The sequence below is a fragment of the Magnolia sinica genome, chromosome 8, assembly GCF_029962835.1.
Source record: "Magnolia sinica isolate HGM2019 chromosome 8, MsV1, whole genome shotgun sequence".
NCBI lineage: Eukaryota > Viridiplantae > Streptophyta > Magnoliopsida > Magnoliales > Magnoliaceae > Magnolia > Magnolia sinica.
The window spans coordinates 3,763,425-3,786,969 of record NC_080580.1 but is presented as its reverse complement, the minus strand read 5'-3'; the positions used below and the strand labels follow the sequence as shown (position 1 = coordinate 3,786,969).

Sequence of the window (23,545 nt, the reverse complement as noted above, 5' to 3'; positions counted from 1 at the left end):
TTTGTAAAATTAGCTTATTGCTTAAACTTCCAACCCTAAACCAACTTCTCCTCTCTCTCTTTGATAGATAGTCCATATCATAGGTGGCCCTACATGATGGATGGTCCATATCAAAAGTAATCTCCACATTATGCATAATGACATTGAAAGTGGGCCCCACATTAAGGTGGGCGACATAATGGACGGTCCACATCAAAGGTTGACCATTAATGATGAATGACCCACATCCAAAGCCAGCCCCACATGATGGACGGCCCATTTTGAAGGTGCGGCCCACATAAGAAATGATCCACATCAAAGGTGCACTCCATAGATTTCCGCTAGTTATTTGGGGTATATCAGAAGTCTCTTATACCATAGCTCTGAAACTCAGAAGCTCAACACGTCTCAGAACTTAGTCAACTTGACTCAGCAAGAAATCGAGCTGAGTCACTATGAAACTCACTATGCTCAACACCAGGTTGTGACACACTCTAATGCTGCATTTGGAAGCTGCAAGGATAGGATATAAAGGAATACCAATTCATACAAACTTCTATCTGAATACCATCTGCATACATATGCATCCTTACCTTTCCAAAAAAACAAAAAAAAAACATAGGCATCCTTACCTATTCCATCCTGACAGAAGCATGCTCAAGACCATGTTCCTGGCATTAACATTTTGATGCAACTCTACGCTAAGGGTGCATTCTGGTTGCAGCAAATATCATGATTCATCAGTCTAATTTGGTGCTACAAACAGAAAGTTCTAGCCATAGCCACACCAGCATCCAATTAATCAACATTGTTGACTACCTTTTGCAGTGTTTGGAGTTCACAAAATCCAATGGAGACGGGTCAATGAACACATTCACCATAGTGGGTGGTGAAGTTAATAAAACCTGAAGGAAAAAAATAAATAAATTCCAAACCTTGGATTTAGCTACTTGAAAGGACAACCGCAATTTGCATTCCTACTCCATATCACATGGATTTTAGCATGACCCCTCAATAGCTGCACACAAAAAAATGGACACGGATTGGGTACCACCCCACATGACCCTAGCTAGGAACAAATAGGGGCTCTGAGGGGCCACCGTGATGTATGGGTTTTATCTACAGTTCATCCATTTTGCCACATCATTTTAGGGTGCAAGCCCAAAAATGAGGCAGATCCAAGGGTCAAGTAGACCACACCACAGGAAGAAGCAGTGATAATGAGACCCACCGTTGAAAGCTTCCCAGGGCCCACCGTGATGGTTAATTGCCATCTAACCTGTTCATAAGGTCACATAAACCTGGATGAAAGGAAAATATAAATATCAGCTTAATCCAAAACTTGTGGCCCCCAAAAAGTTTTCAATAGTAGTTGTTTAATCCCCACTTTCTCAATAGTAGGTGTTTAATCCCCACTGTGTGATCTACTTGAGCCATGGAACCACCCATTTTTGGGCTTGTACCCTAAAATGATATGGCAAAATGGATGGACGGTGTGGATAAAACCTACATCATGGTGGCCTCAAAGCCCTGTCCATTCCTAGCTAAGGGATGGCAGGGTAGTACCCAATCGGCGTCCCAAAAAATCATGACAGTTGAGATAATCCTAGTAATCCAAACAGCTGCTGTCAACAGATGGACTGATGGTGCAAAAGGTCAGCAATGGCAAAGTAAGAGTCTGCATTTAAGGAGTGCCCAACTCAACAATCTGCAATAAACATGCCAAAATTCCATGATCAACTGATCAATGGTTTTGGCAAGTGCCTGCATGGAGGACATTTGATCAATGTGGCTCATGAGGCTCCTTGCCAGTACCACAGCTATCTTGAAACAGGCCTTGAATATTCAGATGATCTGCCAATTCAAAATATTTACTATGCATGGGTCAGCATGCGGAGAGATCACAGTCATAAAAACAGCCTTGCACCTCTGAGCTTGGCCCAGGGTTGAACAAAAGATATAGAATCTGGGCAGGCTCTTTATATGGGGCCTAAATTCAGCCCTGGGTGGACGCACAAGCCTCAATATCAAGGCCGAAGATGGGACATGGCAGGCCAGGCCTCGAAGCAAGGTGGACCACCTGGGCTGGTGACTGTGGTCATCCTCATTTAAAAGTTGTGGAGGTTTAAAATGGCGTCCTTAGGAAAGAGAAGTTACATATTCATTTCTGTTTTCCAAGAGATGTCCAAAGAAATGGTTGGCCTTGAATCCTATGAACTTGAGTTCTTTAAAACCAGTAGAATTCGAATTGCCTTAAAAATTTCAAGGGATAAGCGCAAACTGCTGTCTGACCTTTCGTGTCATATCAATTCGTCCGGTTTGAGTTCATTTATTCTTTCGAGAATCTCCACTATAATCATCAATCAGTTTGCTAACATCCTTCCAGAACAGACCTTCCACCAGAATCCCATCACGAGTAAACCTGCGAATCAAAGAAACATTCAAATTCTACCAATTGGATCTATGAGTGCCAATGATTTATATTCTCTTGCATAAATTCGTCCATACTCATGGATCGTGATCAAATTGTTCAACTCATTCTAGGTCAAATTCTTTTGTAAAATGGGATAACAATCCGTGCAACATAAAAGAGGCATTAAACAATGCTCAGCTTGAGAAAATCTATGGCATGCTTAGGTTCTGTTTGTACAAGTGACCAATGAACCCATGATTCAAATCCATGGCGCAGCTCGTGATTGATAGCCCATATACTGAGTATCTTCCATGTGGGGAAATCCCATATTGGTGGTCCATATGCCAAATAATGGGAAATCCTGTAACTTTTAGTGGTATTGATAGACCATATACTGAGTATCTCCCATACGGGGAAGTCCCATATTGTTGGTCCATATGCCAAATATGGGGAAATCCTACAACCTTATCTCCCATACAGGGAAATCCGATATTGTTGGTCCATATGCCAAATATGGGGAAATCCTATAACCTTTTTTGGTATTGATAGCCCATATACTGAGTCTCCCATACGGGGAAATCCCAAATCGGTTGGCCATATGCCAAATATGGGGAAATCCTATAACCTTTAGTGGTTGCCGGTAGGCAGACAGTAAAAAAAGAAATGGTCCACATACAAAAATACAACAGAACAACGATGGAAGATTCAATGGTCATGACCAATCTGGGAGAATTTTTGGTGCACCTGGAATTCATAATACAACCCATAATATCAACAGTTTGGAATTATTGGACTGTGATCACCACTTGTACAATCTTTTTTCTTTTCTGATGTGCATCCCACTTGTACAAACTGAAAACCCAAGCTTACAGTAGATACGCCTCATGCATAGTACAATAGCTCCATGCCAAAACGAGGATTCTGGCATTCCATCCCTAGAAGGAGAAATTTGAAAATATATCAAATGAACTAACCACTTGGTAACACTCTTTGTGAAATGGACTGGTTTGTTGGCAGAAACAGATTTTGGATCTGCGCTGGTGACGGACAGTGTATACGAGTCAGAGAATCTTGGCAGCTTGGAAGATACTATCAGTCCAGTGCTGTTGAATGATCCCTGCACACAACAATTGCAACTGAAAATTCACATCTCAAAAAAAAGAAGAAGAAGAAGAAGAAGAAGAAGAAGAAGAAGAGGGAGGGAGGGAGAGCTTCAGCAACATAGTTTCATGGAGAATCCAAGACACCTAGAACCTCCGAGACTTCATCAAATGGATCCACCTTAGAATCCTACATATCTAAGTAATGGATCAGGCTAGAGCATTTAACTGGATTTGCATTAGTTTTAGAAGAACTGATCATCTATAGGCAACAATACCACAACTTGGGGCACTGTACCATCTTTCCTGCCACATACCACTTGTTTAGAAAGTCAGTACAATGAAAACATTATGTCCCACCATAAAGATTGCCCTTTACAAAAATAAAGGCTGATCCACTCACTAGGTAGGCCACAACTCTATGTTGAGTTATACAATTGGTTGTCCATTGATTCCGACAGTGGCCCACCTGAGCGACTGGGCCTGATTTTTGTGCCAAGTGATCTCACGGTGGGGTTTACCATTTTCATGGTACTGATGTCCTCCACTAGAGGCATGTTGGTGGAAACATGGTACAGTACTACAAGTGGTAACTTGCCTGTTGGTGATCATTTCTCTAGTTTTAGTGTGTTTCAAGTCCTGAGTGTTGAGCTCTCGCCATCCCTTTTTTTAACACACACACACACATACACCCCTCATGGGCACTCAATCCCATGATCTCAGTGTTGAAATACAGTCTGTCTACCACTGAGCCATGGAGCTGGACCCAGCTCTCACCAGCTATTTGTTGGTACCAATTATCCTCCTTTTCCTTTTGGAATCTTATTAGGGATCAATTATCAAAACCACCCAAAATGCTCACGAGGCAATTTTTAAGGCATTTTTCTGGAGTCTATGGGAGCCCCCATTTGCTTCACACATGAAAGGGAGCTTTATCATGGTGTGCCTCCCAGGGCTACCACGCTGGAGACAGTTATACAACTGAGTTTGAGTCATCTGCAGCTCCCACCTGACATGGTGGATTCCAGTAGAAGAAAATCCCCTTGAGTGGTATTGGCATCATGTTACATATTCACATACGTGTGTTTGCTCATAAACAGCTATAGGAATGCCATATCTGAAGTGACATACATGCATGTCTCTATTATATAGTTCATGGAATGAGGCATCATCAATGCATGGGCGAATTGTAGAGGCGGGGCCTTAGGGCCATCATTCAGTTGTCCAAATTGTTGATATGATGGGTTGAACTCTGGATAGCCCATGCACCAAAAATCCCTGAAGGCAGTATAGTTGAAGGTGCCAGGAGCACCTGCCCCTATAGTGCCTGAAATGTTCAAGTGGCCTAGGCACATGCCTAGAGATTCCAGGCACATTTTTTTATTTTATACATAAACATTGATATTTACTTGTTTATGGACATAAATTAATCGTTTTGAAATAATCAAAAGTCAATGCCATGAATTCCTCTTAACCTGCAATCCCACATTCCCAATTTCCCCCAAATTCCCAAAATTTAAATCCTAAACCTAAATTTCCCACTTTCCCCAAATACCCAGATTCACCAATCTAAAACTACAATGTGCCAAAATCCCTAAATTTTCGAAACCCTTTAATCCAACATTCAAAATCCCCAAATAACCCATGTTTCCAATTCTCCTGAAATCCCCAATTCATCTTGATCTCTTGTACGACAATAACAAAAGCTCAACCTGCTTTTAAGAAGTCCAACGCAATGACCTTAACATAAAAGGAGATGAGTTGTTGGAAAAGGGCTTAAAAGCCATTTCTTTTTCTATTCACACTCTTATTGAGTGGTAAAAAACCATACTTATGAGGTGCCCATAAGGGTATCTCACATTATTATTATTATTTTTTTAAAAACACTGGTGCAGCAGGCATGCCTAGGCACACCTAGGCTCATACATGAGGTAGTCACCTCGCCCAGGGTCTAGGCAGGGTGCAATAGGGCCAAAACGCCTAGGCATGCACCTAGAATGCATTGACTATACTCCCAAGAGGGTCTTACCTATAGAATATTTGGCCTTTTCTTGGATCTAATGCGAACTATTGCTCTTTTGTCTTTCTTAACTGTCTATTCTTTGGCCACATATTGCAGGGGTTAGGATTTTTTATTTTTATTTTTTCCATTTCAGAGTTTTTAGAGTATCAGAAATCTCTAGTGGGGCCCCGGGTCCCCAATATCTTTTTTTTTTTGAAAGATCACTGGAAATATATTAGAAAGGAGAAGAAGAGAAGGAAACAAAACAGGGAAGGAAGAAGAGAACGCCAAGAAAGCAATCTACAACTAAGCTCCTAAAAACAAAAAGTCAACATCCTTTAAGCCCACCACATTAACCGTCCGCTCAACAATAAGCCGCTTAGCCTTGCTGGCTACTACCACTTCTGAATTTGAGACATCCCTGAAACACCTTTCATTTCTTTCTTCCCAAACTGACCACCAAATGGCAATGATAGTCATACGCCATAGACGCGTCCTATTCTCGCCCAAACTAACCCCATGCCAAGCTTTGAGAAGGAGGTCAACGGATCCGGGAAAGCACCACTTTAAGTTGAAGCTGGTGAGAAAAACTGACCAAATCCGGAATACGAAGGGGCAGAACATCAACAGGTGGTCTATGGTTTCCTCATTCCTCATACAGCAAAGGCATATATTAACAATGGTCATGCCTCTTTTTCTCAAATTGTCCACCGTGAGGATCCTCTTGGATCCCACCAGCCAAGCGAACGTGTTGAGGGTCAAATATTGCATATTAGACCCCAATTATTATTTGATTTTGCGAACATGATACTGTTTAACGTCCTATTTTAATCGTGTTTGTGACGCAGGGTGTATTTAAGAACCTGGACTGAAAAAGGGTACTAAAAGCATGGATTTAACGCTCAGAAGTCACTAAGGGAAGGGACGGACTCCAGGAGACCGAGATCAAAGAGTTTACATGGCCGAGATTCGAGAAAATCACATGTTTCACGTTAAAGAGGCCTGAAGGTCATCCTGAATGCAAGATCACAGGGTTCTCAGCATCCGTTCGGCTAGAAACTTTATATCTGGCCTGAGGACCATAAATTAACCGTACATGTCGAATTTCAGCTCTTGGATCCCTGTGGAAGTGGCCCAACGGACAGATCAGCCCATAAACCGTTGATTCTGGGCCCACCTGAGATCTGGATATGCTTCAAATTTGGTCTCAACCCGTTATATAAGGAGACAAGACAGATGGACGGAGCGGATTTCCCAGAACCATCATCGTGGACCCCACCTGAGTTGGGTGCGCATAGTGCACGAGTGCACTAGCCATGCATAGCAACGCAGAGACGGTCAAACCGTCTCTTGACCGACAAAGAAAGAAAGAAGAAATTTCCTTCTTCTTCCTTTACGTAGTCCGTCCGCTAGGAGGATGTGTGGCCCACCTTCACCATTCAGACGGATGATTTGAGCCATCCAATGCATCTATAGGGGAGCGTCAACCATAGCCATGGTGACCATCTCCATCAATGCACGCACACACAGGAAGAGAGCGATCAAACGCAGGATAGATGGTGGAAATAATTGATTCGATGGGCCGCACTACACCCGAGCAAAAACATCCCTTCTCGACTGAAATCCCGAGAGGAATTCAATGGATGGGTCGGATCTCGCTTATGACATCAATCATGGGCCCCACCAACGTCACAGCGCAATCAGTACGCAGGCCCCATTTTCGCGCCGGACACTGGACATTTTTTTTGGCCGTTGCACGATCATGGCATTGATCGGATGGCCGATCTAGACCGTCCATCATGTAGGCCACCCCGAAACGTCCCAGGGGACGTTATTTCTTTGGAAAGAAAGGAAGGAAAGTGGGGAAGTTTTTCCCGTTTTCTTGGCTACAGAAACAGGGACCGGCTGTGCATGTTACTATGTAAACGCAAGTGGCTACGTAATTCTCCACCGCCTCTACACGCAGCAGCCGACTCCAGCTCTTCTCACCGTCCACTGACTTTGCTGCCTATAAGAATGAGAGAGAAAGAAGTGGATGGGGCATCTACGGTTGGGACGTCTGGAGAGAGAGAGAGAGAGAGAGAGAGAGAGAGAGAGAGTATTGTTAAGAGTTTTTTTTTGTTTTTTTTATTTTTTTTATTTACTCTTCTTTTTATTATGATTTTTGGAAGATCTAGTCCAATTATATTGGGCTAAACCTCTTAGCTAGGGCTAAGAGGTGAAGCTTGTGGCGTGATGGGAATGATTCTATGGCCTTGATTCATGTTATGAACTACTTTGATTATAGTTTGATTAATAGGAATACTTTCAGTTTTTAATAGTTTGTTGTGACTGAAATTACAATAGATCTGAGATGGCTCTGAGTATTTTCTTTTCATTATTTTAATAGTGATGTTAGGAAGCCCTGTTGTTCACCATTGCCCCTTGGACATGGTTGGATGATGGAATCCTTTCTAACATTCATACATCTTTCTGATTGGTTGTTGATTGGTTTAATTCTATTGTTTGCTTTGTCTCATGAGCATAGTTTTGTGATGGAATCAACTCTAATTCTCATACCTTTCATCTCTTTGAAAACTAGATCGAAGGAAGTTCAGATCGAGCTTTAGTGATATATCTTCCAACTGGATGAAGATGGGACTCGGAGTCCACTTGAGTTCATGAATCAAGCGTAGATCTCCCTGATCTCTACAAGCGGATCCTCTGAATCCCTAGTTTCCCACTTTTGAATTTTCTAAGTTTTAGTTTACTATTTCACCATTAGTCCCTCAGATTCACTTGATTTATATTTCATCTTCTTCTAGTTCTAGTTCTGGTTACTTTCAGATTACGTACAAGGTTCAGTCCCTGTGGATTCGACCTCGGTCTTACCGAGATTATTACTACATCACAACCCTATACTTGGGGTGTGAATAGAACGCTACTAGTTTGGGAGGGACAGAATACTTCCAAAACTTGTCGGGGGGGGGGGGGGAGGTCTTCAAGAGGGGACGTCACCTGGCACAACCGGGAGTAGAACGATTTGACGATGAAGGTGCTGGATTTGTCAGCCTTCCAGGCTAATTTATCTAAGGAGAGGAAGGCTGGCGTGGCCCTATAGATGCGCTCAATCAGAGCAGCGAACTCCTCAACTTCCCAGTCTTGTAGGTTTCTTCTACAGACGATGTTCCAAATAGGCTTATCAGCAACAAACGACAAGCAATCAGCAACAAGGACAGCCGGGTTGGGCGCTAGGCGATAGATATTGGGAAATGTGACTTTGAGAGAGCCATCGCCCACCCATCAGTCCTCCTAGAACTGAATCTTAGTACCATTGCCAAGGATGAAATCAATGCCTGAGAGTACCTCCTTTTTCAAGGGCAGTCCCCTTCCAAAGGGGAGAGGCCCTATAGCGAGAGGAATCGTTGGTCCACCACCCGCCAATCGATTTGCCATATTTGCCTTTGATAATTTTATTCCACAAACTATCGTCCTCGGTCCCAAGTCTCCAGATCCATTTCCCTAGGAGAGCTCTGTTCATTTTCTTGAGATCTTTTATACCTGCTCCACCATCTCGAGTTTTCTTGCAAACTTGCTGCCAGTTGACCAAGTGGAACTTCTTTTTATCTATGATCCCGAACCAAAGGAAGTCTCTTCTAAGGCTTTCAAGCTTGGCCAAAACAGTGGCTGGACATTTGAAAAGGGACATAAATTACATTGGCAGATTAGAAAGACAAGCCTTAATGAGAGGGATTCGGCCGCCCAAGGAGAGATATCGACATTTCCATCTAGCCAGATAGCTTTCAAACATGTTTATGACTTTATCCCACATGGATTGAGGAGGAGGACTCAAACATAAGGGGAGACCCATGAAAAAAACCGGGAGCGAAGCCGAAGCGCACCCGAAAGAGGCGGCGAAATTTGTAATTTCCTCTTCCTTCAGATTGACCCCATACATTTTGGATTTAGCCAGGTTGATCCTTAATCCCGAAACTGCCTCGAAACAACGAACCGTGGTGCAATTATTATCAACCTTAGCTTGATCAGCTTCGCTGAAAATCAGCGTGTCGTCTGCATATTGGATATGGGAGATCGGAGTTGACAGGCCTCTCATTATGATACCACTAATGATACCTTCCTCTTGCCCAGCCTAACGCATCCTAGAGAGGGCTTCTCCCAAAATAATGAAAAGGAAGGGAGACAGCAAGTCACCTTGATGGATACCTCTAGAGCTCGTGAAGAAACCTTTTGGAGTCCCATTAAGGAGAATGAAAAAATGGGCCGAACGTGAGCATTCTCCAATCCAACCGCACCATTTGACTCCGAATCCCATGCACTTCATCATATATTGGAGGAATTTCCAATCCAAGTGGTCATAAGCTTTTTCGATATCCAGCTTGCAAAAAATAGCTTTCACTCCGCTTTTGTGGCTGGAGTCCAGACACTCATTAGCTATGAGCGCACAGTCGATAATTTGCCTTCCCCGGATGAAAGCACTCTAGTGACTTGAGATAATCTTCCCAATGGTAGTCTTCAAACGGGAAGCCAAAACCTTAGCCAAAATTTTGCAAGGGCCCCCTACCAGGCTTATAGGCCTAAAGTCTTGGAAGGAGGATGCGCCCAAATTTTTTGGGATGAGGGCGATAAAGGAGGATCCAAGACCCTTGGATAACTTTCCTCTGTCGTGAAATTCTCTGAAGAAGAGCATGAGGTCCTCTTTGATGACCTCCCAAAAGAAGATGTAGAAACAAATGGGGAAACCGTCAGGGCCCAGGGCCTTGTCGCTGCCTAAAGAAAGCATAGCCAACCGCACTTCTTCCACAGAGAAGGGAGCTTCTAAGAGTTGAGCTTCTTCTAGAGGAAGACGATCCAGCCGAAGGTTGTCCAGCCGCGGTCTGTCCCAACAGTCTTTGCTTAGCAGCGAGCTGAAGTACGTTATGGCTTTCTCTGCAATCTCGTCTCTATCTTCAATACGGCAGCCATTAACAGTGATACTGCTTATTCTGTTCGTCCTCGGATGCATGCTTGCTATCAAATGGAAAATTTTCAAAATTTTTGTCCCCTTCCTTGAGCCACTTGGCGCGCGATCTTTGTCTCCAGGAAATTTCATTTTCAAGGACCCTGGCCGACAAAGACTAAATCAGCTAGATTCTTTTGGATAAAATGTTAGTCGACATGAGGCCGTCTTCAGCTCCAATGCCTATAGCCTGCAACTTAGCCTTTATCGAATTCGTTTCCGAGTCCCTTTTTGAAATCATTTCCCGACTCCATTGCCTCAGCTTGACTTTTAACAATCTGAATTTACTGCATAACCTAAAACCCGCAAATCCTACAACCTGAAAACCATTCCACCAATCTGAAAACCAGTTGAAAGAATCCGTTAGAATTAAACCAAGATGATTCGAATCTGAAGGCTTTTCGACCCCAGTTGAAGTCTTCCGACGACAGCAAAATCGGACAGTGATCAGAGGTAGACCTCGGAAGGGCTGTCTGAGAGACGAACGGGGACGCTTCCAACCAATCCGGAGAGAGTAAAAGCTGTCCAATCTGGAGAGAGGGGATAATTCTCCCATTGGACCATGTGAATCTGGAGCCAAGGAGAGAAAGATCGACGAGCTCGTGATCATCTATCCAGGACGAGAAGAAACGCATCGTTGGTGACACTTTCCGGCCGTGAGACTTTTCTTCAGTATACCTGGTGATATTGAAATCGCCAGCAAAACAGCAAGGGCCCGTGAATTTGCTCCTAGAGGAGGACAGCTCAGACCAGAAAACCACCCTGCTAGCATCAATAGAAGGGCCATAAACTAAAGAGATAAGGTGCTTTTGATTCATGGATAAGTCGAGGGGAATCGCCGAGACCAAGAAAGTCCCGATCCAATGATCCACCAGCTTCCATTTGGATGATCTCCATGCAATTATGATCCCACCTACACTGGCGATGGCATCCAAAGAGACCAACTTGACATCAGGGACCTACCACGGAGAGGCCAAGAGCCTATCGCTGAAGATCTGAGTTTTGGTTTCCTGAAGGCAAAGAATATCAGGGTTGCGAGAGGTGCCGGAATCTTTGATAAGTCTCCTTTTTTGCTGTGAGCCCACTCCTCTAACGTTCCAAGAGATGATTTTCATCAGGCAACCAAATTGCCCCGAGTACCCTGCCTATCCGCACCATTGATAGGATCCAGCGATGGTCCCATTGATGAAGCAAGCCGCTGCAGCTCTCTGTTGCTGCACGATTTAGACAAACGATGTTTGGGGGATTTTGAGATTGACAGAGGCCTACCGCGAGCCTCCACACATTGGAATAGGGCAATGTAATCCTCAGGGCAATCCCCGAAAGATAAACCCACTGCCTTGCCGACGTGCCCTATCGCATCCCTGATCCACTTCTTCCGGTGAATGGTGTTGCTGAGAGATCCTCTGCATTCGGCCTCATTCCTCTTTTGGTATAAGATGATCCCTTTCTCCGTAGAGTCGCCAATACGAATCTAGAGAGGTTCCGCGTCAATGACTCGATTGCCTAAATCTTCCTGAACGAGGGAGATAAGAGCTTGGTTGGAAAAAGAGGCTGAAGGAGAGGGAGGAAGGGACTCGAGACAAGACATGTTCTCCGAGTTATAAGACCGGTGCTCGAACTCTCCCAAAGTGCTGCACTCTAGAAGGTGAATGGAGAGGTCTAAAGTGCTAAGCCACTTGCTAAAAACTGCGTGTCTTGAGAGAGATGGGATATCCAAGTTTGATGCCTTCTGCTTCGATGGGGAGGACCAGCTCTTCAAGACGTTGAGGTCGAAAGACTTTGGACCCGACGACAAAGGATGCACTGCGATGATACTCTGATGGGCAGCTGGATCGAGGCTAGGTGAGAAATTTAGATTAATAGTCGAACCCGGTCCGAGAACCGAACCCGACTCGAGCCCCGACTGAGACTGATTAGTAGACCCGGCCTTGAGGGACGTACCCGATGTGAAGGCTACTACAACACCAGGTGTTGGCAGCGAGGTTATCAGCTCGGTATGTCTTTCACAACCCTGGATGGACGACGTGGATGCCCTAGTTTGAATTTGAGAAAGGCCCTTGGATAGGTGGGAGGTTGGCGAGATGCTTGTCGCACTCGCGAAACGGGAGAGTCGGTCGCGTGGTGATCTCGAGATCGGCGCTTGGGCGCGTGGCGATCTCGAGGTGCAGGAGTGTCTCTTGAGAGGGGGCAGGATCGTCGCCACGTGTCTGAAGAGAAACCAAGAGACTGACGGGATGCGATAGCTTGACGACTCGGGGGGCACGTGTCACGCCGGTAGGCACACCATCCGTTTGGCGAAAAGAGCGTGGGCTGACAGGGTCAACATGACCGTCAGAATATGAGAAAGCCCGATCCCGTGCTCCGTGGGAGTACACGTTCCGAAGAGCACCATCTTCTTCAACGTCGCCGGGGACAAAGGAAGGGGGTCAAAAATGTCTGAGCCTCCACAGATCCCCCCACCTGGGAAGCAATTCGTTCGAAGCTTCTCTCTGGATCGGCAGAGAAAGCTTTCTGTTGTCCACGATTAGCGCGATTTGGGTTGGCATGATGTCCCCTTTGCTTCTTCTTACTCTGACTCTGAGGACAACCATTTCTTCGCCGAACTTAGATCTGGGTTCCAGTTCAATAAAAGAACCCAACATCGATGCTACTGAAACAAAAAACTCTTCGAACCGGAGTTCTAACGGTATGGCCCAAATGAGGATCCATACGTCCTCCGTACCAAAGAGGAAGAACTCGTTCCATCTCTGGACCTTCAGAACCGGGCCAGCATCGTGCAGAACCCCAGCCATGATCAGGAGATCCGACCTTACTCCCGGACCTAGATTAATCCACAGTTCGTTGTAGCCGATGGGTTTCATAACATAGGCGGACGGCTTGATCCTGCAGCATTCATCTATCGAACTCTGGACTTGGGAAATCGACGTCCCCTCTTTAGTGATGACGACTATTGTGTCTTCCAGCCCCTTTTTAGCACGACACAAGGATTCCTAGCTAATCCTTAAAACATTCTCCGAGGCCGAGATTGCAAAGACCGGCGCAGTGGCTTGGTTGAGGCTGATGTCGACAGCTGGACAGAGGGGATCAGATTTCTGCGAGTTCTGAGAGGGGGACTCGCGAAGAAGAGCCTCTTTGAAAGAGGTTCCTCCAGAAGATAGGGAGGAACTAGGAGGGGTTGGTTTCCTGGAGGCCTGTGTAAGCTTGGCTTTGCCAAAAGGGATATGTTTGGCTTTACGATCAGGATTGAATTTGGCCCTTTGGACAAGCAAAGGCAAGCCTCCAAAACTCTCGCCATGTAACATCTCCACCGCCCTAGCTAGCTCCTCTTCTGACCCCATTCGAATCAACGCAAAACCTCTGTATTGGCCGGTTGTGGAATCCCACGGTGTTACGTCCATAATTGCACCGGCCCGACCGAACACCCTCGAGAAGTTAATGGGGAACCAACCTTCCGGGAAACCTCTTACGTAGAGGGTTGGGTAGCTCGCGACCAGTCTAGATCTTCGCCCACCTGTCTTTCCTTTGTGTTTCTTGCCTTCTGCTTGCTACCACGAATGTGAACTACCACATTGACGACGTGAGTCTGAACTATTGACACCATAATTTGTCGAACTGATGATTCCGGTTAAGGGCCAACGCCTTCTCCTGTCGGATGTTCGTCGACATTTGCGATGGCACCGCCTGCTCCGATGCCTAAGTTGGCTGCCATTGTCATCGACAACTCCCCACACCAAAACTCGGGTCCCTAATATCAATGGTTTGGATCCCAGATCCAAGGGTTCCCATGGGCCCCACTTGCACGGACTAAAAACCTGAACAATGCTACACAAGTTTTCAGCCCTAGACTATAACATATACCCAAAGTGGCAGGAGCTCCGATGTGGGATAGCCGGATAGGCATGCGGTGGGCAATCTCACTATTCAAGTGGTAGAGTTCCAGTGTGGAGGGAATTCAAGGACCGAAGTTGGAGCACATAGACACGTAGGGGAACGTCCCCACCAAGGTCCCAACCAATAACAAGTGACCTCAGCTTATGAAGACACCAATGATCGAATCCTTCAATTGTTGGAATGTGATAAATAATCCAGAATTGCAGTAGAAAATGATGAAGAGATCTATAGAGTCAAAGGAAAAGTTGAAATCTGAAAATGCAATAACGTTGGACCTACACTTAGATTCATTAATGGATCGATAGATGGATAGATTCATTAATGGATCAATAGATGGATCCATTGATAGTGGCGGCCACATTGATAAACATGCAAATAGGCCTCAGTACTTGAATTGAAGCGCTTTTGCAAAAGATGATTGTGGCACGAAACCGAGGCAAATATTTGAGGATCCGCAAAGAACTTTTTAAGTTACAACAAATAAGTTGACACCCACAAAAGTGCAAGCGAAAAAGACATCATCTATAGTTGACTCCCAACAAAGGTTGTGCTGAGCTGATGCATAGGCACCACCAGCTTCCGCTAAAGAAGAAGATTCGTCGTAGAGGTAGTACAAGTCCAACAATCTTGGGTAGATTAGATTGGTTTGAAATGAATCTCTTAGTTTAGGAGAATTCTCAAGGAAGATTCATTTAGGGTCCATAAAAGAGGGGGTGGCGTAGGAGGTAGGCATTCCAAAATTTTCCATATGTGAGATTTTCTCAAGTATTGTAAGATGAAGTTTGATATCAATAAAGTACATCTCCCTCTCTATTCAAATATTCTTGTGGGTGTAATCTTGTCCATTTCATTACGGTTTAGGTGTCAATGTCTCATTGACTTGATAACCACGTTGCACCGGAGTTCCAAGATATCACCTTTAGGCTAAAGACTTTGCTTACCCATGGCTAATTCACATAGAGATAGAGTACAAACATTTTGTCTAATTTGCAAAGGCAACAACGTCACACTAACAATTCTTAAGCTTGAAAGAAATTGAATTGAGTAATGAATCAAGTTTTGAGGCAGCATGGAATCAGGCACAAGTTTGAGCATTTAAACCATGAGTTTGATCCATTATCAAATTAAGCAATTAAAGAAAAATCTATTACTTCACAATCTACCTTCCATCAAGAATTCAGCGCACTCTAAACAATGAGACACAAAAGGATATCAATACAATGGATTTCTTCCAAATCAGAAAACTTGAAACAATCAATATACCTCCCTTTTGAAAAGTCATTACCAAGTTTATGTTAATACAAGTTATTGAGTTGTTGGGCCTACTTTCAAGTGTCTTTGTGTTAGCTGGATCACGGTTCATTTCGGTACATGGTACAAGAACAAGCAAGCGGTACACTACTTCCTCCAATGGTTGTACGCTAGGGGTAGGATCATGTACGTTGCTCCAGCACATAACTCGGTATATAGCATAGACAACTCCCCACACCAAAACTCGGGTCCCTAATATCAATGGTTTGGATCCCAGATCCAAGGGTTCCCATGGGCCCCACTTGCACGGACTAAAAACCTGAACAATGCTACACAAGTTTTCAGCCCTAGACTATTACATATACCCAAAGTGGCAGGAGCTCCGATGTGGGATAGCCGGATAGGCATGCGGTAGGCAATCTCACTGTTCAAGTGGTAGAGTTCCAGTGTGGAGGGAATTCAAGGACCGAAGTTGGAGCACATAGACACGTAGGGGAACGTCCCCACCAAGGTCCCAACCAATAACAAGTGACCTCAACTTATGAAGACACCAATGATCGAATCCTTCAATTGTTGGAATGTGATAAATAATCCAGAATTGCAGTAGAAAATGATGAAGAGATCTATAGAGTCAAAGGAAAAGTTGAAATCTGAAAATGCAATAACGTTGGACCTACACTTAGATTCATTAATGGATCGATAGATGGATAGATTCATTAATGGATCAATAGATGGATCCATTGATAGTGGCGGCCACATTGATAAACATGCAAATAGGCCTCAAAACTTGAATTGAAGCGCTTTTGCAAAAGATGATTGTGGCACGAAACCGAGGCAAATATTTGAGGATCCACAAAGAACTTTTAGGTTATAACAAATAAGTTGGCACCCACAAAAGTGCAAGCGAAAGAGACATCATCTACAGTTGACTCCCTACAAAGGTTGTGGTGAGCTGATGCATAGGCACCACCAGCTTCCGCTAAAGAAGAAGATCCGTCGTAGAGGTGGTACAAGTCCAACCATCTTGGATAGATTAGATTGGTTTGAAATGAATCTCTTAGTTTAGGGAAATTCTCAATAAAGATTCATTTAGGGTCTATAAAAGAGGGGGTGGTGTAGGAGGTAGGCATTCCAAAATTTTCCATATGTGAGATTTTCTTCAGTATTGTAAGATGAAGTTTGATATCAATAAAGTATATCTCCCTCTCTATTCAAATATTCTTGTGGGTGTAATCTTGTCCATTTCGTTACAATTTAGGTGTACAATGTCTCATTGACTTGATAACCAAGTTGCACCGGAGTTCCAAGATATCACCTTTAGGCTAAAGACTTTGTTTACCCATGGCTAATTCACATAGAGATAGATTACAAACATTCTGTCTAATTTGCAAAGGCAACAACGTCACACTAACAATTCTTAAGCTTGAAAGAAATTGAATTGAGTAATGAATCAAGTTTTGAGGCGGCATGGAATCAAGCACAAGTTTGAGCATTTAAACCATGAGTTTGATCCATTATCAAATTAAGCAATTAAAGAAAAATCTATTATTTCACAATCTACCTTCCATCAAGAATCAACGCACTCCAAACAATGAAACACAAAAGGATATCAATACAATGGATTTCTTCCAAATCACAAAACTTGAAACAATCAATATACCTTCCTTTTGACATTACCAAGTTTATGTTAATACAAGCTATTGAGTTGTTGGGCCTAGTTTCAACTGTCTTTGTGTTAGCTGGATCATGGTTCATTTCGGTACATGGTACAGGAACAAGCAAGCAGTACACTACTTCCTCCAATGGTTGTATGCTAGGGGTAGGATCATGTACGTTGCTCCAGCACATAACTCAGTATATGGCTACCATTGTCACCGACAACTCCCCACACCAAAACTCGGGTCCCTAATATCAATGGTTTGGATCCCAGATCCAAGGGTTCCCATGGGCCCCACTTGCACGGACTAAAAACCTGAACAATGCTACACAAGTTTTCAGCCCTAGACTATAACATATACCCAAAGTGGCAGGAGCTCCGATGTGGGATAGCCGGATAGGCATGCGGTGGGCAATCTCACTATTCAAGTGGTAGAGTTCCAGTGTGGAGGGAATTCAAGGACCGAAGTTGGAGCACATAGACACGTAGGGGAACGTCCCCACCAAGGTCCCAACCAATAACAAGTGACCTCAACTTATGAAGACACCAATGATCGAATCCTTCAATTGTTGGAATGTGATAAATAATCCAGAATTGCAGTAGAAAATGATGAAGAGATCTATAGAGTCAAAGGAAAAGTTGAAATCTGAAAATGCAATAACGTTGGACCTACACTTAGATTCATTAATGGATCGATAGATGGATAGATTCATTAATGGATCAATAGATGGATCCATTGATAGTGGCGGCCACATTGATAAACATGCAAATAGGCCTCAATACTTGAATTGAAGCGCTTTTGCAAAAGATGATTGTGGCACGAAACCGAGGCAAATATTTGAGGATCCGCAAAGAACTTTTTAAGTTACAACAAATAAGTTGACACCCACAAAAGTGCAAGCGAAAAAGACATCATCTATAGTTGACTCCCAACAAAGGTTGTGCTGAGCTGATGCATAGGCACCACCAGCTTCCGCTAAAGAAGAAGATTCGTCGTAGAGGTAGTACAAGTCCAACAATCTTGGGTAGATTAGATTGGTTTGAAATGAATCTCTTAGTTTAGGAGAATTCTCAAGGAAGATTCATTTAGGGTCCATAAAAGAGGGGGTGGCGTAGGAGGTAGGCATTCCAAAATTTTCCATATGTGAGATTTTCTCAAGTATTGTAAGATGAAGTTTGATATCAATAAAGTACATCTCCCTCTCTATTCAAATATTCTTGTGGGTGTAATCTTGTCCATTTCGTTACGGTTTAGGTGTCAATGTCTCATTGACTTGATAACCACGTTGCACCGGAGTTCTAAGATATCACCTTTAGGCTAAAGACTTTGCTTACCCATGGCTAATTCACATAGAGATAGAGTACAAACATTTTGTCTAATTTGCAAAGGCAACAACGTCACACTAACAATTCTTAAGCTTGAAAGAAATTGAATTGAGTAATGAATCAAGTTTTGAGGCAGCATGGAATCAAGCACAAGTTTGAGCATTTAAACCATGAGTTTGATCCATTATCAAATTAAGCAATTAAAGAAAATCTATTACTTCACAATCTACCTTCCATCAAGAATCAACGCACTCCAAACAATGAGACACAAAAGGATATCAATACAATGGATTTCTTCCAAATCACAAAACTTGAAACAATCAATATACCTCCCTTTTGAAAAGTCATTACCAAGTTTATGTTAATACAAGTTATTGAGTTGTTGGGCCTACTTTCAAGTGTCTTTGTGTTAGCTGGATCACGGTTCATTTCGGTACATGGTACAAGAACAAGCAAGCAGTACACTACTTCCTCCAATGGTTGTACGCTAGGGGTAGGATCATGTACGTTGCTCCAGCACATAACTCGGTATATAGCATAGTTTTATACAAGAATCAATATTGCAATTTATACATGAAATAAGGTATATTATCATTACAAGGCCCACATGCATAATATTACATATGCATTCTATTTCATAAATCAATGTATAAATCTCTTCACCGTGAATATAGATCGACATCACAAGGTATTCTAGTCTAGATTATAGAACCGTACTTGTGGATTAGTCAAAATAGCAATTTGGATTGCAAATGACCCATAATCCAGATAGCAAGATTCATAATTGAAAAGATAGGAAGATCGACGATTTCGGTAAAATTGTTCCCATTGGGTTATTAGTTGGTTAATATGATAAGGAATCTAGTTTGTTTTGTTGTTGTTGGAGGCAAGTACGTAATACTTTATACAGTTGCTCTTGGAGTTGCATTTGTCTTAACACATCTTGAGAAGCTTTGTTGTCAATCAAAACTAGGAAAACAAGATTATGTAGAGTTGGGTTGGCTTGGACATCCAATGTGTAGGTTAGCCAAAATTTGTGAATCTCTTGAATTAATCTCTCCCTGATCTGAACACTACAACAAGATTATGTAGCCTTGCTTTTTGTAAATTTCTACACCACTACCATCAGTTTGTGTACAAAATTCAGTCATCCAATTTCCCAAGTCGACATGAATTTTCTGTCAAAAACTTGACTTTTCACCATACCTCACCAATCCAATAGCATTAACTAGAGCATGAACTATGGGAGCTTTCACAACTAGAAGCTTTGAACCTCTGTTAGAAATCTCACTGCTATGATAACAATCAAAGTGTTTAAAATAAGTTGATTTCATTAGTTTTTATATAATAGCTGAATACTATATAAGTTGCATCAAACAAAGTTCTACTCTATCAATCTCGCAATTGAATTAGAAGATAATGGTGGAGTCACACAATGCTCAGCAGAACATGCCTCCATCTGGTGGGCCCCACCATGGATGGGTGATGGACCAAACCCCCATCAAACAATTACGTCCACCTCATTAATGGTAATTGCCTATTGCAGATTGCCCCTTGGCCTTCTCTTATGTTCCTTTTATCCATCCAATTGCAAGTCAATTATTGAATAGCTAAAATTATCTAATAGAGGTACCTTTGCAGCGTCAAGCATCTGCGATAAGGCCCACCAGATGAACGGTCTACCCATGTGAAAATGCTACTATAATTCCAACTCAAATTGCATATTTCCCCATTGTTATATATATATATATATATATATATATATATATATATATATATATATATATATATATATATATATATATATATATATAACAGACAAGAAAAAATTTGACGTATTCCTAAAATCTGAAAAAAGAAGAAGAAGAAGAAGAAGAAGAAGAACTCACTGGAAGAGGATAAGTGAAAAGGATCGCATTCTTCTCCTTTTTGTAGATGATCAACTGCAACAATCCGTTGAAGACGATATACTTGCCAAAAAGGAGTCAAAGATCTCAAAATAATAATAATAATAATAATAATAATAATAATAAAACGAATTTCCAATAGATAGATTACACTGCAAAAACACTGAAAAGAAGAAGATTTCTTCTCCGAGAGATGTACAAGAATTAGGTTTTGAAGGATATAATGCGATGCATTCGATGAGGAAATCTTTGTTTTCCGGGAACTTCTTACGGTAGAACTGCGCGACGAGAGCAATGGCGATGATGACCGTTCCCACAAGCAATCTGATGTTGCTCAGACGCACGTCTTCGGTGTATCCTCGGCCGGTGACGATCTGCAAGAAGAGAAGAGTTAGAACCTCATGTAAAGTCTCTGAAAACCCTAGAAATGCAAGAGAGAGATCGAGATAGATAGATAGGGGGGAGGTCTGGGGTTTTGGAACCTCGGAGACGGATTCGTCGAGAAGGTGTTTGATGGAATGAGGATCCATCAAATTAGCTTTTTTAGGGTTGGATTTGGGAGATGAGCTGCTGCCGTTGCTCGTCATCTCTCTTTCTTCTTCCTTCTTTCTAGCTTTTCCTATTTCCACTGTCCGCAGACAGAATACTCGCACGCAGGCAATGCTCGGAGGAAGGAGCGCGGTAGGGCTGGGTAGGGGATTGTGTACTGAGTAAACTCCGTGGTGCCCACCCTGTTTTATGCATTTTATCCCCTCTGTCCAGCCATTTTACTGTATCCAAAGCTAAGTGGACCGCTTCTACCATTTAAAAATTCTTGGGGGCCACGGAAGTTTTGGATCAAGCTGATAAGTGTGTTTTCCCTTCATCCATGTCCGTGCGATCTTTCAAAAAGGTTGGATAACAAATAAAGACCCTAATAAGGTTTTAACGGTGGAAATCATTATTTCCCCTGTTTCCTGTGGTGTGGTCCATTTGAGGTTTAAATATGCTTCAATTTTAAGATCAGTCTCTAATATGAGCTGAAAAAACGGATGAATGGCATGGATAAACTACAGACATTCACGGTGGGCCCAACAGAGTTTACTCAGTATGATAAAAGATTTGATTTGGCCGTGACCGCAAGAGTCAAGACCTGCCAATTCGTTGGTGTCGAAGCTATGTGGGCCCACCATGATGTATGTGTTTTTTCCATCCTGGCCTTCCATTTTTTATTTTTATTTTTATATTCATTTTAATGCATGAGCCCAATATACGAGGCAAATCCAAATCTTCATGTGGACCACACCACAAGAAATAGTTGGGTCGGCCACCGTGGAAACCTTCTCAGGTCTGCATACAGTTTATTTGCCATCCAACTTGTCTTGTTCATATGGTTAGACAAGACCTGGATGATGGGAAAATAAAAACACCAGCTTGATCCAAAACAGCTGTGGCCCTATGGAGTTTTTGAATGTAAGAATTCAATCCCTACTGTTTCATGGGCTCTGCCTTGCTCATATCATAAAATAAGCTAGAAAATGAATGGATGACGTGGATAAAACACATACATCATGGTGGGGACCACATGGCTTTGACATCAATTACCTGGCTCGATCGGAAATGGGCTCACCTAGCTTTGGGTTTGGTTTGGCCTAATCTTCGTGGCTTGTTGGTTGGATGCGGGCCTGAGGGTTATGCATGGCCTGGCGCGGCTAGCTTGACATTGGTGATTGAGATTCATAGCTCCTAGCTTGAGCCTGTCTTGGGTCATGCAGGGCATGGACCTTGATTCTTGGGCTAGACTTGGACATGATATAGGTTAGCCCATTTTAGATGCTAGCACATGGGCTGCTCGAACCATGGTTTTATGACTTGGATGAGCTTGATGAGATTCGTCCGAGTTAGCTAGAACTTGGTCCAACTTGATTCAGTAGGCCAGTCATGGTCCAAGTCGACTCGGGTCATGTAGGAAATGACACGGGTTAATGATTCATGGGGTGCTGACTTGGACAAGCTATAGGTTGGCCCATTTGCGATGCTAGCTTATGGGTTAGGCTTGACCAATGGTTTAAGACTTCACTACACCAAAATCGTTAAATTGGTACGGTTGGAATTTTGGTTTAGAAACGGCTTGAAGCAGTTCTTGATTTGAAACGGTACTTAGCCATACTAGACTTGTTGTGTTATACATTGTTCTTTCCACTGTTTTGTTGGTGTGTGTGTCGGATCTTCTTATTTATTCTTATTATGTTTTATTATTTTATTTTGAAACAGATGGACGGAATGAATTCAATTAGTAACATCTGAGTGGACCCCACAAGGCCCAAAAGGCACGTTACTATATATCTGCCGCAGACTATCGATGGTTTTTAACCCTTTTCTTATGCCAAAAGCCCTATAATCCCTCATTTCGCATCCATCGCCATCTCCTTCTCCCTCTCTCAATCTCCCTCTCTTTCGATCTTCCAATCTCAACCCTCTTTCTCGATCTCCCTCTCACTCTCCCTTCCTCTCTCTCTATCTCCCTCTCCCTCGATCTTCCTCTCTTTCGATCTCCCTCTCCCGATCTCAACCCTCTCTTTCGATCTCCCTCTCCCGATCTCAACCCTCTCTCTCGATCTCCCTCTCCCTCTCCCTCTCTATCTCTCTCTCGATCTACCTCTCCCTCTTCAGCAACAGCGCATCATCTCCAGCAATGGCGCATCCCCCACCCTTCACCTCGTCCCCGACCATTTCTGGTAAACAATGGGACCAATGATCTAGATGGTCTAGGTTTTTATAGATGTATGCCATTTATACAATGGATGTAGATATAGAATAGTCTTGCCATTCATCATTTGTTGTGAATGTTTAAAGTGAGCATAATGTGTTTGATGAAATGGCTCTGTTTTGACAATTTTCAATTTATATTTTCACATTGGTGGGCTCACTTAATGAATGGATTAGATTGCACACTCACGTGTTTACACATGTCTGACGGTTCCACCTTAGATTACATTGGTAGGATAAAGGTGAGGCTGCTCCACCATACACATGTCATA

General features: G+C 43.0%; 1 protein-coding gene across 7 annotated transcripts; it reads right to left on the bottom strand.

Moving 5' to 3' along the window:
* Positions 1 to 480: 480 nt before the first annotated feature.
* On the bottom strand, positions 481 to 21,246 carry LOC131252626 (signal peptidase complex subunit 2-like). 7 transcript variants are annotated; one of them, XR_009174604.1, is made up of 7 exons: positions 21,008 to 21,240; positions 20,748 to 20,899; positions 20,508 to 20,589; positions 3,367 to 3,509; positions 2,272 to 2,401; positions 1,211 to 1,280; positions 698 to 997 (listed from the first exon to the last, which is right to left on the bottom strand). XR_009174604.1 is itself a non-coding variant. In XM_058253272.1 (6 exons), exons 1-5 carry the CDS (start codon positions 21,110 to 21,112, stop codon positions 2,305 to 2,307), a joined length of 579 nt encoding a protein of 192 aa, XP_058109255.1. In that variant the 5' UTR covers positions 21,113 to 21,240; the 3' UTR covers positions 481 to 650; positions 2,272 to 2,304. The 7 variants fall into 7 exon arrangements, 6 of the variants coding, with proteins under 6 accessions (XP_058109255.1, XP_058109254.1, XP_058109252.1 ...); XM_058253272.1 differs by lacking the exons at positions 698 to 997; positions 1,211 to 1,280 and adding an exon at positions 481 to 650; XM_058253271.1 differs by lacking the exon at positions 1,211 to 1,280 and having other exon boundaries at positions 698 to 884.
* Between the last annotated feature and the right edge of the window lie 2,299 nt (positions 21,247 to 23,545).

What these genes read in the sequence shown, in the direction of transcription:
- LOC131252626 (XM_058253272.1), bottom strand. Translation starts at nt 21,112, where the DNA reads ATGACGAGCAACGGCAGCAGCTCATCTCCCAAATCCAACCCTAAAAAA. An exon ending in TCGACGAATCCGTCTCCGAG is followed by an intron (nt 20,900 to 21,007) that starts GTTCCAAAACCC and finishes CTCTTCTTGCAG; the next exon opens with ATCGTCACCGGCCGAGGATA. An exon ending in ACAAAGAGTGTTACCAAGTG is followed by an intron (nt 2,402 to 3,366) that starts GTTAGTTCATTT and finishes TTTGATTCGCAG; the next exon opens with GTTTACTCGTGATGGGATTC.